The 19,362-nt window shown below is 38.4% G+C and overlaps 1 protein-coding gene across 1 annotated transcript in view; it reads left to right on the top strand.

The window, feature by feature from the left end:
* LOC107654131 (low-density lipoprotein receptor-related protein 5-like) overlaps positions 1 to 19,362 on the top strand; it is an 85,679-nt gene that overhangs the window by 15,096 nt on the left and 51,221 nt on the right. The window contains exons 4-8 of the mRNA XM_016441066.1: positions 3,849 to 4,046; positions 7,349 to 7,545; positions 9,915 to 10,046; positions 12,140 to 12,536; positions 12,630 to 12,801. Coding sequence (XP_016296552.1) covers positions 3,849 to 4,046; positions 7,349 to 7,545; positions 9,915 to 10,046; positions 12,140 to 12,536; positions 12,630 to 12,801 — 1,096 coding nt within the window. The remainder of the gene's footprint in view (positions 1 to 3,848; positions 4,047 to 7,348; positions 7,546 to 9,914; positions 10,047 to 12,139; positions 12,537 to 12,629; positions 12,802 to 19,362) is intronic.

Genomic DNA, 19,362 nt, shown 5'->3' with positions numbered 1-19,362 from the left:
GAACGCGAATCGAGTGTACGTCTCGAGGCCCTCTTTCGAATGAGACCACCCCCGCGTGGATAGCCCCCGGGGTTCGGGAGTTACGGGTGGTTAAATTCGCGGTCCAGCGCCGACCGATCTAGCGATCCCAGGGGGCTACCGGCGCGCGGAGGGTTGCGTTCATAAATGCCCTGCCTCCATTATATATCTTTGTCATGTCATTATAAGTGTTTGATCACCACATTTGAGACATCATTGCAAAAAATGTGGTTATGTATATATATTCTTTTTATGTATATACTGTATTCTATATATATACAGTACCAGTCAAATGTTTGGACACACGAATGGATTTAGACATGTATAAAGTAAATATATAATAAATATATATTGAATGTATTAAATTACTAAATATTTAATTAAATATACATTTAATAAATATATAATAAGTATAATTAATGACACAATTACTAAAATAATTGCTAAATATAAAAGTTAAATATAAATATGTATTAATATATTTATGTCCAATGTCACATACAATTAGGGCTGGACGTTATGGCCTAAATTAATATCACGGTATATTTCTTAATTTCGGTCGATACGATATAATTCCGATATCGATATGAACACTATTTATCTGAAACCGAAATCTTTTGTAACATTATAAATGCCTTTATCGGCACTTTTGATCAATTTTAAGCATCCTTGCTAAATAAAATAATTAATTTCTATAATTTCTTTCCCAAAAAAAAAAAAAATTATACTGAATAGTGTATAATGTTACAAAAGCTTTTTATTTCAGATAAATGCTGATCTTTGGATCTTTCTATTCATCAAAGAATCCTGAAAAAAAAAATACTCAACTGTTTTAAATATTGATAATCAGCAAATCGGCATATTAGAATGATTTCTGAAGGATCATGTGACACTGAAGACTGGAGTAATGATACTGAAAATTTATGTATGATCACAGGAATAAATTACATTTTAAAATCTATTCAAATAGAAAGCAATTTTAAATAGTAAAAATATTTTAACATTTTATTGTTTTTGCTGTACTTTGGAGCAAATAAAGGCAGCCTTGGTGAGCAGAAAATAATTCTTAAAAAAAAAAAAACATAAAAAATCTAGTAGTGTAGGCTAATTACTCTTTAGATTGAAACAAATGTGCTTCAGCCAGAAAACAAGGAGAAAAAAAAACAACAAAAACTGGAAATGTTGCTGGAGGCGGGCTTATTGAAAATGCAAATTCATTCTCTGCCAGCAGGAGGCGCTTTTAGACTGATAAAACTAGCGGTTTCCCTGGTAACTGCTGTAATCACAGCAGCTCCGCTCATGATTGCTACTTTATCAGATAAAATAAAAACGTCATCGAAACTTTTCTGAAGACAGTCGGTTCCCTTCAGAGATTCATTCATATAAAACACCCGTGCCGCGTTTTGATTTTGAAACGTGCGGTGCTCATGTTTATTCAACGAAGTCAAACGCAACAAATAAATAAATGTATGGGAAACACTGGTAATCAGGGTTTGAAATTAACTTTTTCACTCACCAGCCAATTTGGCTACTAAATTTTTAAGTTACCGGCCATTCATAATTTCTACTAGCCAAAAAAATTTAACAAATAAATTATGAAAAAAAGGCCGGAGGTATGCCAACAGCTTGAGGCTGTCCACACTGGATGCGACAAAGTGACCATTGCAAATCATTTGTACCTTGTCAAACAGTAGGCCTACGTCATAAATAGAACGAGGCATCAGTTTACTGTCGGGGATTTGTCGTGCTGTGCTGTGCCACATCCAGTGTAGGCCGCATCACCGATTATAATGGGTTCTATAGTATTTTGTCGCATCTGGTGTAGACACGGTGCGAGTCTTCAGGCATTTTTTGACTTTTCGTTATTGCTTCAATGCAGTGGAAACCAGTCCGCCCGCCACGCCATTATTTGTTGCGTAGTGACGGGTACAGGGCTGGACTGTTATGAGATTTGATAAGTGCTTCCATTGGCGACACGCTTGCGGTCGTAGCTTGTACGCTACAAGTAATCACGGCTTCCCTGGGCGAATGCTTCCCTTTATGCATATTTTCTATTTTCAGTTGTCTTTTTTCCTTTTTTTTTGATCTTCATTCCCCATTTTTTCTCCTTTAATTCCAAAAAGGTTTGCTTTTTTGTGTTGATTAGACAACTGGATGGCATTTTGACACACATTATGGATAGGCCTATAGTTTAGCTGCACTACTGTAATATAATTTTTCAGTTGTGTCATATTCCCTCACAAATAGGCTAATAGGCTATACGTGACCTACAAAAACGGCTAGACTCACACACATGATGCTTTACAGCATGAACAGGGCATTGTTCTGGTTAAGGAAGGCATAAAACAACTTAACCATTGCTGATAAAGGCAGTCCATACCATTTAACAGTTCACTGAAATGTCATCAAGAAAAATACCACAGTTTCTCAACTGTGCTTAAGTTGCAATACAACATCTTAAGTAATTCCATTTTGCGAGTTTGATGTGCCCTTACCTATGATAGTATTGGTGTTTTTAAATTAGCAGTTTATTCAAAAAGTGTAATTATCATAATTTACTCACTCGCAACTCTTTTCTTCAGAGGTACACAAAAGGAGATATTTAGCACAATGTTATTGCTGCTGTATTCCATTGAAAATAAATGGTAACAGATTTTCAAGCTGCAACTATGAGAAAAAAAGTAACATAAGTTGTTCATATAACTTGTACCTTATACTCCCAAGTGTTCTAAAATTATAAAATAGCATTGTGTTAGAAAAAGACTTAATTATTTAAGCAACTATGCATTGAAATCGCTATGTTTTATGGCTTGGCAAGTGAAGACTTTGCACCAGGTTTGAATTGCGTTTTTTTTTTATATATATATAAATTATTTTAATTTATTTTTAATATAATTTTGAGAAAAAAATCTAATTTTTTTTTTTCTGAAAAATTGTGCAATGTTTCTGTGCTTGTTTGTAGAGGTGCAGTATAATAAGTATTATATTATGTAATTTTTATTAATTATTATTACCAAAAACTAAATAAAATAAGAAATATTCTTATCATAGTATTTCATGTGTGGAGTAGCTTGTACTGCAAACCAAGCAGCTCTGAGAAACTGAAAACAATGAATTGTGAGTTGATTGTGTGTAAATTAATACAGTGACGTGCTTCACTCTGAAACACACAGCACATATATTTAAGTATATGCTTATTTGAGATTTGATAAGCCATATCACAATTTTGGGTTGTGTATACATTCATCTTGCAGCTCTAGGTTTATGGGTGAACTATTCCTTTTACACAGTGTTTTTATTTTTTTATATATATATATTTGATATTTTTAGGTTAGTATGGCTAGTTTACAATCCATTTCTTCTCATGCAAATTAGAATTGACTGCTAGTATTTCCTGAACACATAAATAAGCCTTTTTGCCAACAAAAAAGTTTAGAGTTGTTTAGCATGTGCTTTGGCTTGGTTGCTGTGTTGTGTTTCTCTGATATGAAGTGTTTCAAGCGAGACAGGCTCTGGCAAATATAACGCTGATATGGTTTGCTTTGAAAACAGCCTGCTCTTGAAACGTTTGTTTAGTCTAACTCCAAATCCATGTTGCCTAAACTTGAGCAGCTTCCAGTCAATACGTAAACCGTTGCAACTTGAGTTTGCTGTACTTGAGTTTGTTTGCTCTTTGTTACTGATTGCATGTTATACTTCTTGCAAATACGGATGTGAAAACTATATATTTTCATCATCTACTCAGAGGGTTGACTGGTTGACTAGTTTTCACTTTTTTTTCTCTGGGATAATGGAAACCAGCTGACTGACGCCTGCTTTTTTCCTCTCAGGTACATGTATTGGACTGACTGGGGGGAGGAGCCAAGAATAGAAAGGGCGGGAATGGACGGCAGCAGTCGGCAAATCATTGTCCAGAAGCAAATCTACTGGCCCAATGGACTGACCATCGACCTTGAGGAGCAGAAACTCTACTGGGCGGATGCCAAGCTCAGCTTCATCCACAGGGCCAACTTGGACGGAACGGCTCGGTCAGTTTCCTCATTCTTTCACACTTATTCTCAATTCATCTCCTTGTATTTCTTTCCCTTTCCCAATGGTATGGAGTCTGTGGCCCAATCCAAACACTCCCTGCACGTAGGCCCAGTTTGAGACCCCCTCCCTACTTCCGCCCACTCTTAACTTGAGATGACCTCCGTGCCATATACCACTGTAACCCGATCCCGCCTGGCATTATGGGTATGATTCGGGCCCCCAAGCCAAAGGGTTACATTTCCTTTTGTGTGTGTAGGATTTCGTAGCAACTTCAATAAAGAAAAGTATGTCGGACCCTCTGCTATGTTAAGATTTGCATTGCTAGTCGATCTGCTGGAGTCGTATGGTCTGGCTAGGCCTATAGTCCAGCAGACGTCATTGAAGGAGGAACCTGACCTATGTCTGGAGACCAGAATATCATGGAGACGTGACGATTGATTCCTTCATTGTTTTAGAGTAGAACTGAAATAAATTAAGTGTCATTCCTAGTATACCAAAAAGGCATCAGTTTAAAGTGATGTCATTTTTTAAATTTGGTTAAAAAGAAAATGTAAATACAATTTTAATAATCACTGAGTCTTGCATTTTTTTAATGGCATACACATTCCTATAGTTGTCAATCTGAAAAGTTTTTTTTTTATTATTTAAGTTGATTAAAATGTTAAATTTACAGTTAAATTAATGCATTTATAACTTACATTTTTAGAATTTCAATAAATAATAGATTAATATATATGTAATAATATTACTTATTAATTTATTATCATATTAAAATATTAATTGTCAATCTGAAAAGTATGATTTTTTTAATTTTTTATTATTGAATTAATAGTTGGTTCCTTCATTTTCAAATCATATCCTCAGTCTTCAATAAAAAAAAATTAGATTTTTTTTTTCTGTTTATTGCTTTTTTCACAAAGTTTTCATGTTTGCTCTCAAGTAATAATTTACTTTGCTTGGTTATTCTTTGCCCACATTTGTGTATCCTGAAAAACAGTGCAGAGTATTAGTGTAATTCTGTCAAAGGTCTTTTTGACTGAATCAGACGTGAGTAATAGCAGTTGTCATACATCTGTGGATCAGTGGTGCGCACTTTATTCCGGCCTCTTAATGACACTTGTGGCATTAAGCAGTTCATTTAAGGTTCTGCTGTCCTCACACAGAATTGGCTGAAGAATAGACGCTTTGGAGGGATTCTGCTCAGTGTCACGTCGTAATGTAAATTTGTTAGTGCTTTTCTTCAAACATTTACACTCGGTTGTTTTTAAAATAAAAGAGCCCGGACACCTTTGTTTAATAGCCTTTTCAGTTTGCTGGCTTCAAACATCTCCGTCACTACCAAGAGTGCGTCAAAAGCTGTGAAAAATCTGTTTGTAATTACCTTTCCAGAGTGCTGACCCCCCTCCACCACCCCTCCCCCATTCCGCTTTTTGTCACACGCTATTAAAAATCGGGAGGGTGAACAGCATGTCAAGTATAACTCCTCCACGCACGCTCACGCACACCGACTCCCTCAACCTAACCAGGAAAATTTATCCCCTCTCGAACCACTACAGCTCTGTGATTGATGAACGATTCTTCTCCGAATACTGCAGCACTAGGGTTCTGAACACTTGTTGCTTTGATCCGCTCCTGTTTATTTATGTCCGGTGGTTCAGAAGGTTGCCGTTCGGCCGGACAAACGCGACACACGGTGCTCCGATGGACTCCGAGGGAACTTCACTTAATAAGGGCAGCTGTGCTGTTACAGAACGGGATGACTCCCTACTAACGACCGAAACAGATGCGGTCTTACAGGTCGATGACAGCCTGATTTGTTTAATCCCCCCCCCTTCTTGGAAAAGAAGTCCTACGGGCCCCCCAAAGGGAGGGGGGTGGGGGGGGTTCGGTTTCGCATGAGCTCCAGATTTCCTGAAGCGTCTAAAAAAGACCTCAGTCTTCAGTTGATGTTGTTGGCTTGTTGTTGTGGTCTTAAATTCCCTTTCTATATGCCTTTTGGAAAGGGTAATACCTGTAGGCCTCTTATGTCTTTGAAATTAAGATATGTAGGACAACCAGAGTCCCTAACTTAAATTTACTGGAATTTCCCATATAAAGAATTCCAACTGGATTCATAAAGCAAGCTGGCTTGGAATGTGTGTTCCTTGCTGAATGACTAGACATTCCAAGCTGGTCCAGGCTGGTTTATACCCATCAGTGCTGGTCTAACTTGTGAATTTTGGTCAACCAGAGTGATTATGAACACATGAAACCAGCTGACTGATATATTTTATTTTAGAAATGTTTGGAAACTGTGATACATTTTTTTTGATACTTTGATAAATAGAAAGTTTCAAAGAACATAGTTTTTTAAGTAGACTTTTTTTGTAACATTATAAATATCTTTACCGTCACTTATCTGTTTAAAGGAGACCTATTATGCTCCTTTGTACAACGTGTAATATAAGTCTCAGGTGTCCCCAAAATGTGTCTATGAAGTTTCAGCTCAAAATACCCCACAGATCATTTATTATATCATTTTGAAAATGCCTATTTTGATTGGAAGCAGAAACGCGCTGTTTTCGTGCATGTCTCTTTAAATGCAAATTATCTGCTGCTCCCCACTTTTCCAAAATAGGGCTGTGCTTTTACAGCTGGTTCCTCAGATACTCTGCTAAAAAAACATCTGTTTGGTTTTGATTATCATGTATATCGTGCTGAAATCATGTGTTTTAAACCATATTGGTTTAAAATTCGTATACGGTTTTCTGAGCGCACACATCTGAAGCATGGTACACGGCATTTGAGTACTAACCTAAGTTCTCTTTCATGTCTTATTGCGCTTAAACTGTCAAATAAACACGTTTATGTTAAAAACACAAATGAGTTACAAAAACAGTTGGTTATGTCTGTAAAGGACTGCTAAACCGTTGTCGCTTGCAAAAACACAATGGCGGCGACATGGGTGGAAACGTGCAGATTAAGGGGTGGTAATATTATGATAAGATCCCCTTTGTACGTCACGGGCCGAGCGAAGTTTGAGCGGCTCGTTTTTTTCACAAGCTTGCAGAGAAAGGTTTACAAAAAAAAATTACTGGGTTGTTCTTGTTCACGTTTTCTGGGTTGGTACATGCACCGGGAAACCGATTGTAGCAATTAAACATGGAAAAATTCAGATTTTCATAACTTTTTCTGAATAAAACAGACCTCAAATTTTTGAGCTGTCGTGCATCACTTAAAATGCATCTAACATCCAAAATGCAACATATGTTGATCGTTTAAGTGGGGTGTGTATTTACATATGTGTTGACGCTTACAGGGAGGCCGTTGTGGAGGGTTCCCTCACTCACCCATTCGCCCTCACTCTTTATGAAAAGACACTCTACTGGACAGACTGGCAGACCCGATCCATCCACGCCTGTAACAAATATACTGGAGAGAAACGGAGAGAAATTCTCAGCGGCATTTACTCGCCGATGGACATCCAGGTGCTGGGCCAAGAGCGGCAGCCCAACAGTGAGTGTACTCACCTCAGGAACTCATAACACTAGTTGATAGATGGTTGGGTTTTTATCAAACCAGAACAAAATACACATTTTATCCCAGGACCCATGAGGTTTAAGTGCTGGCCCTGAGATTCAGACTGATTTGAAGCTCGAATACACATCAAATTTTCACAAACCATGTTTGTGAAGGAACAGTAATCTTCAATGTTGGGCTCAGGTCAGTTTCCCTCAAGAGATCCTTCACATTCCATGTTTAATTTTTTAGGTCATTCTTTCAGCACTTACTGTACTGTCTCTTTGTAAAAGTGTCGGCCATTTGGCCCGTGAGGCAATCTGGGGAGAATAGTTCTCAGGGAATGAAATTTTTCAAGTGTCCTGCATTCCACTCTGAACAAATAAACACAGTTCCTCAGTGGAGACGGGGAACAGTCCCTGCACGATCCCATCCCCACCTTAGTCTGTGTGTGTGAGGATGTGGGTGTGGATTGCTCCGAAAAACATTTAACAGCCTGCAAAGACCCCACTAAGTAAGTGTTTGTTGTGTTGGAGGTAAGATAATAAAGAAAGGATGAAGCAATCATCATGCAAACAAACAGTGAAGATCAAGACTAGTGATTTCAACCAGGGTGGTTCAAGTAGGTTCCAGTGGGCACTTGGAAAAAAATGTTTTGTTTTGTTAAACCTAAATATCTAATATAACAGATAAAAGCAATTATAAAATATTTATAAAACTGCTGATAAATTAAAAAGACAAAATAAATAAAAAAAATAGTGAAAATTGTTTAAAAGTGTTTTTTTGTTGTTGTTTCTAAAGTCTCTTATGCTCACTAAGGCTGCATTTATTTAATCAAAAATATAGTAATAGAATAATGTGAAATATTATTGCAGTTTAAAGTAACTGTTTCTATTTTAATATGTAATTTATTCCTGTGATGGCAAATCTGAATTTTCAGCAGGCATTACTCCAGTCTACTTGATATTTCAGAAATAATAAAATGCTGATTTGCTGCTCAAAAAACTTTTATTCTTATTAACGTTGTTAAAAACATTGTTGTGTATACTTTTATAATAATATATAAAAATGTCTATATTGTCACTTTTGATCAATTCAATGCATTCTTGGAGAATAAAATAATAAATTTCTTTAAAAAAAAAATCAAACAGAAAAAATTTTGCCCAAAGATTTGAACAATAGTGTAAATGTAAATTAATTTAATCCTTAAATGAAAATGTGTGGATAACATAGGAAAACATATTTTTGAGTGATAATGTTGTAATTAATTGTAGAGCACTATTTATTTTAATAATATTATTGATTAATAATGTTGTAATTAATTGTATAGCATTATATATTTTAGTAATATGATAATGTATAAAACTACTTATGTTTTATAATTCGCTAAGATTTAACGAAATGTTTGTGATTAATATTAATTATTTTGTGAGGATGACTCGTAGCAGTATTTATCAGTAATAATAATTAATATAATAATTAAAGTTAATAATAATTAATATTATTTATTTTTTTAATATATGTATTTTTATTATTGCAGTTGCATAGTCAAGCATTATACTTTGTCCACACAAATGTGCCTGTATTGGTATTTTGTGAAATCCTCATGTGTCCTTGAACTGTGGACCAGTCATCAGTCAGTGTGCTGGGCAGACACCACATCTGCGAGCAGCATGGAGAAGAGGGGGATAGCAAGTGTTGGGTCAGGGCCGCCTAAGTTTTCCTGATGGAGCAGATGCGTTTTCTGTGAGGCTGCGACGAGCAGAGCGTGACCTGGTGGAAATGGAAAAACCTGTTACAGGAAATAAAATGTTTTGCTGCCACCTGCTTTTGTTCAAGGGCTGCAGTTTTGTTTAGGAACTGAGCAATGCTGTTTTTTACCTTTTTTCTAATCTATCGTGTCACAGGTGAAAAGGAAGTTCATAGCCATTTGGTCAATTCAAAGTAAAGTAAAATCACAGATTAGATCTCTTTATTTCACTATCTCCTAGACATCATTGTTAATCAATTAAGGTCATCTCCTTTTGAGATTTTCAGGTTTGCCTAAATTAAGCACAGCATAACTAAGACACAAAAAACTTAACTGTTAAGTGTCCTGCGCAATAAAAGAGTAGGGTTAATGCGTTCAAGCTGTGGTTATTTATATACCAGACCTGTATTTACAATATAATTCAGTGCTCTGACATTAATCACCCTATCTGATTAACTTTCTCAAATTAAGGTGGGGATTTGGTGAAACATTCACACACTCTTTAGATCACGGTGTTTTCTGGTAATTTTTTAACGAAGAGGTCATTGCTCTTTGCAGTAATGTCTAATAGACAACAGTTTTATAGCTTTCCACTTTCCCTGTCATTACTCCACAGTTCAAACTCCATGCAGTGAAAGAAATGGAGGCTGTTCCCACCTGTGTCTCCTCTCTCCCGTGCCGCCCTTCTATAGCTGTGCTTGTCCAACTGGGGTTAAACTCAAAGAGGATGAAAAGACTTGTCGACCAGGTAAAAAAACATGTTGGTTTGAATGCTTAAAAAGACCCAAAATGTATACGATAGATAGATAGATAGATAGATAGATATGGCTGCTTTTCTATGAAGAGCATGGAATGGTTTTGTTGCATTTGTAATTTTATTATGATGTTCCTGCTCTCGAGCGTAAAATTCGATTTTTATGAACTGTGGCCTTTCATGGGCTGGTTTTGGTATGAGGATTGGCGTACTGTGCATCTATAAAACATTTGCATGCCGTCCTGCACAGAAGACCATGACAGAGACTAATGTTTGACAGATGGTGGTTCATTTGAGTTTACAATTTAGTCAAAATCACTCTCCTCTGATTCAGCAATCATGATTCATAACCTTATTCCAGAACAGCTGACACAATTTGCTTCTTTTTCTCTTTGTAATGAGAATTTTAGTCTAGATGAAGAGCTGGTAGACCTAGTTTGGGGCTTTGGTGGTCCCATGACAAGGGCACCTTTTAGGGGCTGATGTCAGTCCAATGTTTGTGCATTTAGGTCCAGTTCAGTTTGGTTGAATTACTCGGTGGTTTGTATGCATTCCCTCATCTCCAGACTCCTTAAGGAATGCCCCTTTGCTGGTTGTAAATTGGTAGTCATTATGGGGTCCTTGGAAATACCAGGGAATTTAAAAATGACATTTGCCAGGCCTGGAAAAGTCATTGCATTAGATAAAATCTTAGACGTCATGAACATGATCCTTTCAAATCAAAAATGTAACTTTTAATAAAAATAAGTCTTGGAAATTAATTGGTGAAACTTTTTGGGGAGTGTAGTAATTGTAGTAAAGTAAATTGAGGACGACAGAAAGATCCAGGCATATTTGTATGTCCAAAAATGACTTTTTTTGTTCAAAAGCAAAATGCATTTGACTAATTTAATTTGAATGGCACATTCTTGATGAGGACGTACATTACACATTAAGGGCTACTCTAAAATCAGGCTTCACCCCCTGGCTTGCTTAAGGTTTTTTTATTTCCCAGCCTCTCCAGAACAGACTTGTCCATTGTATCTGTGCACCCAGCCTGCTAATGACAGACTGCTCTTTTATTAGAAAAAAATACATTCACCCCTTCCCAAGTTGCTCTGCCTTTCTACTTGAATTTATAACTCCTTAAAATTTGAGGCACTGTATTCCCAGGCCAGGAAACAATGAGAAGTATTCTTCAAGCCTTCATTCCAGTGGCGCAATTGAAACATGGAGCTGTCCAGTGTTGCATTAGCAGAGGACAGGGGAGGTTGTCTGGCCAAATGAAACATATTCCCACTGACCTCAGGATTAAGCAACTCTCCTGAAAAGTTGACAACTAATCAGAACAAACAATAGCCCATTGTACTGGACTTTCATTAGCGGCAAAGCAAGGGCACGAGTGGCTCCAGTAGGACAAAGGATTAGCATGAGCAAACGTACACACCTCATACTTGTTTAGCTTGGATGGCTAAATTGAAGGCATTTGTTTTGGTTTAGTCAGACGTCCACTCGCTTTGATAACATGCAAGGCAGAACGAAGGACACATTAAAACCAAAAGAAGTTTAAAAAAAAGCCCAAGAAACCCTAGAGGAGCTGTTTTTTCCTCTTCTTATTGGTGTCAGTGCTGATGGATGTCACTACTTATTGGGTGCCGTGGACCGCAGCTGGTGTTGTGGGTACTGGAGCGTGCTCGGTTACAAAGAGAGATTAAATAAGGACAAGGTTGGACCTAATTGCTTCCACAGATTGGGTCTAGACAGATTCTACTGTTGGTATTTAAACCTGGCATGCGGTTTTTGTAATGGAGCAATGCAATCTTGCAGTGCACCGTCTGCAGGGACAACTCTGCAATTCATGCTACTAATTGCTACTGTCAGACTCGGTTTTCTTTGACGAGTTGAATCTGTGCCCTAGGCAAGGTAGTAGTCTTAATACACATATTTGTCTACCTTTTTGCTAGATGCTTTTGAGTTACTGCTTTCCTAATTGAAGTAGACAGTGCAGGTTAAAGGCCAGGTGATCTCTGGTCCATGATGAATCTTTTGCAGTAGCAGATGTCTTCGTTGTTCTCAACCGTATGAGCAAATCTCAATCTTATTACCAGGGGCAGAGCAGGTGCTTCTACTGGCTCGCCGCACTGACCTTCGGCGGATATCCCTGGATTTACCTGACTTCACGGACATCGTCTTACAAGTCAGTGACATCCGGCATGCAATTGCCATCGACTATGACCCAGTGGAAGGATACGTCTACTGGACAGATGATGAGGTGAGGGCCATCCGCCGTGCCCGAATAGACGGAAGCGACGCCCAGACTTTGGTCACCAGTGAGATCAACCATCCCGATGGAATTGCGGTGGACTGGGTGGCGCGCAACCTCTACTGGACGGACACCGGCACTGATCGCATTGAGGTGATTAGACTCAACGGCACTTCTCGACGCATCCTCATATCGGAGAACTTGGATGAACCACGAGCCATCGTGTTAGATCCCATAAACGGGTATGGAAGTTATGTACTTCATTTCTAAAATCTCTAAGGAAATTCCTTCTGAATTAGCATGTCATTTACCTTCCTCTTGTTGCTGTTATGCAGATACATGTACTGGACTGACTGGGGAGAGATGCCCAAGATCGAACGAGCAAACCTGGATGGAACGGACAGGGTTGTGCTGCTCAACACCTCCCTTGGTTGGCCCAATGGTTTGGCCATTGACTACGTCGCAGGAAAGCTTTACTGGGGCGATGCCAAAACTGACAAAATTGAGGTAAGTCGACTAACATTTTACTTTAAAGGTGGTGTCACCTTGTTGAGATGTTTGCTCATTAGATTTCCTTTCACCAGAAGCATATATGAGTAGCTGTGAAATTTTATGGTGTTCCATGCTCGACAATAGCTGAATTGAGACTCGAGCTTTGGTGCTGATTGAATAGTCTGAGTATGTGGAGTAATGAGAGGGGACCTGAGGACTGCTGGAGAGTACAAGGGCGAATTCTTTGTCGAAAGTGAGCAGCTAGTCCTTCAAGTGCTTCTCTGAAGTGATCATCATATGTGCATTTCGCTAATGGCCTTTTGGAGGGCATTTCTCAAAAGGATCCAGTTGTTGTTGTTTTTTCAAAACAACCATTTGAATAGCGCCCCCTTCCTCCAGTGAGCAAAATTGCAGTTTGGAAAATTCTCAAGAGTCTTGAGAGATCTGTGAGACTCGAGAGTGTATTGAGTGCACATTCTTCATTGACATTGAAGTTTATCAAGCTGTTGTTTCAGTGTAAAGTGTTTCTGGAATCTGATACTGATTGTGTAATCTAAAAAAAAAAAAAGGGACACCAGACATCCGGTCAGTTCCCGCACTTTTGTTTTTGTTTGAAGACTTAACCATTGTGAAACTTCAAGTATATTTGAAAGGATTTCTTGTGTAAGGTTTCATATTTACATGGAATATTTTCTGTTTTTGTGTTCTAACTCAGGCCTCAGAACAAATGTCTTGATTTATTCTGTCGTAATTTCTCCACGTCTGTTTTTGTTTCCTCAGTGTCTGTTCTTTTGTGGCACAGGCTTCGTGGTCTGGGCGTTTTCGTGGTTTTGGCATTGTGTAATTAGTCCGCTACCTGTAGGCACAGGTCCCTGGGTGTCATAATACAGAGGTTTTTCATTCAGTCAGTATGCCGGAAAGCCTGTCGTGTAAACACAAAAGAAGCTAAGGAAACATCCCCCTCTTATTTTCTCGTGCTCGTTTGCTTTTCTTCTCACGCTGACTCTCAACAGCCTTTCCAAACCTGGCTCTCCCAATATCTTTCTACACTTTGACTAATAATCTCTGTTATGTAGACATAATTTCTTCTATTCTGTGAAGAAAAAAAAAGTTACAAATGTGTTTTTATTTGTAGACCTTAATATTGATATTAATAAATGCTGTAAAGATGTTGTTTGTTAGCTGAGGACCTAATGCATTGACTAATGTTTACGAATTGGACAATTTATGTATGTTATGGCTCAAACTAGAACTGCATAACAATACAGTTGATCTTGTGTTGTCTAGGTTCATAAACCTGTTAACCTAGGTGTGTGGCAAGTTTAGGTAAGAGCTCTCAAACTGTGTATTGAAAGGGTAGGTATTATTTATTGATGCACTGAACTCCCAGCATGTTTGCGGACAGTCACAGCCAGCAAAATACCATCACAACTAACCTGTTTGTAACCCAGGGCTTTTTTTAATCTGCCAGTTTTCCTGCTGTGCCGTTTAAAGAGAAGGGGCAGTGGGACAGGCGGGCCAAGGGTGAACAGCAGGGCAAGGGTGGCCTAAAAAAAGTGCGACTCAGCGCGACCACGACTCAGCGCGAGTCCCTGTTTGTGTGCACTCTGCTTTACTCTCTCTTTGAGATGCAGAGGTGTTTTCTGTGGCCGTCAAAGGGAGGAGCAAGGTCGTGTTTTCCTGTGTTAAAGCTGGGCTGAATGAGTTGAGGATTAGGGCACTCCTGCTGACAGCTCGAGCTCGGTAAAAGGCCAGATTCTCATTGAAGTCCACGTGCAACACCTTCTAGAATAATCCTCCCCCAAACATCCCAATGGGGGACTGCTGAGCACTGGGACTCTGTTTTAAAGCTGTCTTTCCTATAGAAAAAAAATACTTTCTAGCGATTTTATTTTTTCTCATATCAAAACTGGTTTTAGCGAAAACCTTGTGTAGTTGACTGACAGCGTCCTCGCATTTTCCTCAAGAGAGAGAGTTGTAGAGGGTGGTCTTTGGTACATTTGCATCATAGGTTTTGTAGTCAGTTCCGCCAACCAGCTATAGAAATCCCCCCCCCTTTTTTTTTTTTTTTGATAATCAACGTTTGGACGGATTTGAAATTCAGACGGATTTTTCACTTACTATCACCCAGGAACATTGTTCTTTCATACTTCAGGAGTTTTAATGAAGAGCTCAAGTTGTATTTCATTGAGTTACAACCTTGTCTCAGATGTTTCTCCCTAAAATTCCTGGGGAGAAATAAAAGTAGTCACTGATAAGATATTTGTTGCCATAAAATGAACCTAGATAGCATAGCTCAGATAATTGTGCATAGCTCAGATAATTCTCTGAAACTTCTCTGAAACTCTAGAGGAGACACATGTGAGAATACTGGTGCGAAGTTCAAGATGCAAGCACAAATCTCCATCTAATCTCATTGCTGTAACTGAGAAGAGATCTCATTTGTGATTGTTTGTGGCAACCATCACCAGAGGAGCATTATTATTATTGCTTGCATGTTGCAATTTTATTGCTTGGTTTTGTATCATGTCAGTGTCAACTGCAGAGTGAGACATTGTTGTTGAGATCTACTCTGAAATTCTGGGTCTTTTTCCTCTCATTGCTATAACTGAGAAACATTTGGCCAACAACATACAACAGAGACATTAAAGAAATCTCATTTGTGGTTGTTCTGTCCTGTTGAGATTATCACCCAGAGGGGCATTGTTATTGCTCGATATCAACTTTGTCTTAAATGGTTCTTCTTAGTGTAAATCCCAAAAAATGTAAACAACTGAGACAATTTCAGATAATTTGATATCAGAAGAATCTGATGAGAAATGTCTGAGTTCATACTGACATTTTTGGCAGATCTGAGCACAGTTTGAGGCTGATGATACACGGGGCAACTTTTGAGCAATTTTGCCAGGCAACTTTTTTTGAGGAATGTTTCTTGGGTACTTTCCCACTGAGAATGGGTAACAAATTTCTATCTGAATACTTTAGATCAGTTGTGGGCCCTGTGTCTCACCTGGTTGCCCATTGACGGCAACATTAACCAAAGTTGCCCCGTGTATCATCAGCCTCAGACTCCGTTTAGACCAATTCTGAAACTCTAAAATGGACAGGATCATTTTCTAAAGAGAAAAATCTGTTCAGCAGAAGACTTTATTCATTTGCTCTCCATTTAATCTCATTACCGTGTAGGAGAAACAATTGAGATATTAAAAAGCCTCATTTGTGATTTTACAGTTCCTTTGGAAGTGTTTTGAAGGGATATTCGGGATGCATTCTTTCTCCTGCCCAGCTGAGGAGGGAAGCCCTGTGGTAGTGTGTTCAGAGCTGACCCTCTGCCTACTCCAGAACAAAAGCTGCACAGAATCGAGGCGAAATCTCGTGGAGGTCCTCCTCCATCCACACACACCACCCCACCCCTGCACCAGATGCACTTTTTGGGTGGCTGCGCCGCATTCCCCAGCCTCCCAGCAGCTGACAAGTGTGTTCTGTTCTCCTTTCTCACAAGGGTTCTTCAGATTCACCTTAATGGAGGCGGAAGCCATTCTTTAGCTGGCCCACTTACCCTCTGAAAGAAAGAAAAACCCTTGAAGTGCTAATCGCCAGAGTTGCAGCACGGCCTGGCCATCAGTAATTTCTCATTAAAGATTTTCTTTTTTGCATACTGATGCACGCTTACCTCATTTCAGCTGCCCTTTTTGTTTTGAAAAGGCCGATTCTGGACTGCATCCGAACAGAGTCACATTTACATGTTACTGTTTGCCTTCTTTTTTTTTTTTTCACCCGCTTGGTTCCTTTTGGTCGATGGTAGGTGTGAGGGAGGGTGGCTCTTTTTTAGGAGCTGAAAACAACATTAAGTTTTAAATGAGGAGTTTTGAAAAGTGCCTTCTGGCATTTGGAATGTGGCTGCTCACTGCCTGAATGGTTATAAATAGAGGAATGGAGGCTTTCAGGCCCTCCTCCCTCCCTCTTGCCTTCTTGCTTTTTTTCCCCCTTTAACACGGCTGGTGATAGGCCTTGTCTGAAAGGGCTTTTTTTTTTTACCTTCCTCCTTGAAAAGTTGAATTGCATTTGGGGCTGAGGACATTTCCATTGTTAATTTTTCATGTTTGTGAAAGGACCATGTAGCAGTTTCTCCAGCCTGTTTTTGAGACATGATTTTTAGGCTTGACAGAGTTTTTATTTATAGTATATGGCTGTCATATTTTGTTTTATAGGGATAATTTACCCACAATTGAATGTTCTGTCATTTACCCTCTTTTTGTATTTTTCCTTGCAGTTTACTTCCTTTTTCTGAAATAATGGTAATATTAACAAAGACATTATGAAAAACTTAGTTTTTCTTTCTGTGGCACACAACAGGAGACATTTTTAAGAATTGACTGGCCACTTTTTTCATGCAATTAGAAACGAAGAGAGACTGGAGCTTTTGAACATCAAAAAAGATGCAAGACTTATGAAAACATTTGATAGCTGTATGAGAAACAGACCAATATTTAGTCATTATTCACTGAAAATCTTGAATATATTAAAGGGATAGTTCACCCAAAAATGAAAATTCTGTCATTAATTACTCGCCCTTATTTTTGAAGAAATCTGAGAGCTCTCAGACCCTCCATAGACCACAACACAACTGCAATGTTCCCAGGTCCAGAAACGTAGAAAGGACATCAGTAAAATAGTCCATGTGACATCAGGGGTTCAACCGTAATTTCACAACGCTACGAGAATACTTTTTGTACGCAAAGAAAAAAAAAAGACGCCTAAGCAGATGCATGCGTCGTGATACTCTCCACAATGGTGTCGCACCGCTGCAGACGGGATGAGGAGAAGAAGAATTGTTGAATAAAGCCGTTATTTTTGCTTTCTTTGCGCACAAAAAGTATTCTCGTAGCTTCGTAAAATTAAGGTTGAACCCCTGATGTCACATGAACTATTTTACCGATGTCCTTGCTATGTTTCTGGACCTGGGAACATTGCAGTTGTGTTGCTGTCTATGGAGAGTCAGAGAGCTCTCGGATTTAATCAAAAATATCTTAATTTGTGTTCCGAAGATGAACGGAGGTCTTACGGGTTTGGAACTAAATTAGGGTAATTAATGACAGAATTTTCATTTTTGGGTGAACTAACCCTTTAAAGCTGTGTCTCATTTCAAAGGCTTCGCATTTGTCGCAATGATTTGTTCGTAAATCAGAACAATTCAATTCTCGAGTTCACTTCACTCAACAGTCCAGCAGTTAACAGCTCACTGAAGATTATCTGTAAATAATAATCTAAACATTGTTCTGTTTCTCACACAAAGCTATTGTATGACTTCATAAGACTTGGTATAAAGTGCATGAATCATATGAACCACTGTTAAGATACTTTTATCTTGCTTTTGCCTTCTTTCTGTAGCTTAAAAAGCTTCAGTCTCAAGTTACTGTAAGTGCATAGACCTGCACAGTCTCCAGAATTTGTGGATGTGAGTAAATGATGACAAAAACTTCATTTTTAGGTGAACTATTTCTTGAATGATGTAAATGGCCACTAAAAAAAATTTTTTATCCTTACGTTTCACTACATAGATGGACATTTGCTTTTGTGTTTGACCACCTGGCATGTCCTCACCTTCACTATACAGAGCTCCAACTGGTGTTTCAGGTTCACACCCTGTTCTCTTAAATGACCGAAAGATCATTTTGAATGTGTGCCAAGAACATCCCCTTTCATTTCCGGTCCCATACGTCTGAAAAGGAGGCTTGATTATTGGCACTTGCACTGGAAGGTTTTTCCTTAAACAGTATGGGAATTGTGGGGCTTTCATTCCTGTCGCTCTCGCCGTGTGTTTTCGCCTCTTTTCCGAGCAGTCAATCTCACCCCCTTTGAACCCCACACCCCTTTGAACCCTTTAGAAGTCACCGCAGACCCCCTCAATTCACCCCCTCAGTGTAGAGATGTTCAAGATAACTCATTTGACTGATGTGCCGTCCCTGGTGTAGAAAGTTCCCTGCTTTGTGGGGCAATTATGTAGATTCTGCTTTCACAGAGTCTTTTGTGACCCTGATTGCGAAGTGCCATGGGTGCCCTCTGGGTTCCCATAAAGACAAATATGTAGAACAGAGTGAAGCAGAACTTGCGCAAAACAGGAGGGCTTTTTTAGGGTCGTCTCAAGCAGTGATGTAAATATTGTTGAGGGAAACAGTTTGTACACTGGTTTGAAGAGGACATCATCATAGGGTAGTTTGCTCTAACTGTATTGTTGGAATTAAATAAAATAAATAAAATAAATATAAATATATATATATATATATATATATATACATCCAAAATAAAAGTTTTTGTTTACATAATATATGAGCGTGTACTGTGTATATTTATTATTATGTATATGTAAATACAAACACATGTGTGCATATATTTAAGAAAAATATGTTATGTTTATAAATTAAAGATATTTATATATAATATAATAATATACATGTATATACATGTAAATATTTTCATACTGTATGTGTGTGTATTTGTATATACATAATAAATACACACAGTACACATACATATATTATGTAAACAAAAACTTTTATTTTGGATGCGATTAAT

This window comes from Sinocyclocheilus anshuiensis, unplaced genomic scaffold (genome assembly GCF_001515605.1).
Source record: "Sinocyclocheilus anshuiensis isolate Anshui unplaced genomic scaffold, SAMN03320099.WGS_v1.1 scaffold115, whole genome shotgun sequence".
NCBI classification, from domain to species: Eukaryota; Metazoa; Chordata; class Actinopteri; order Cypriniformes; family Cyprinidae; genus Sinocyclocheilus; species Sinocyclocheilus anshuiensis.
This window is presented reverse-complemented; position numbering and strand designations above follow the sequence as displayed.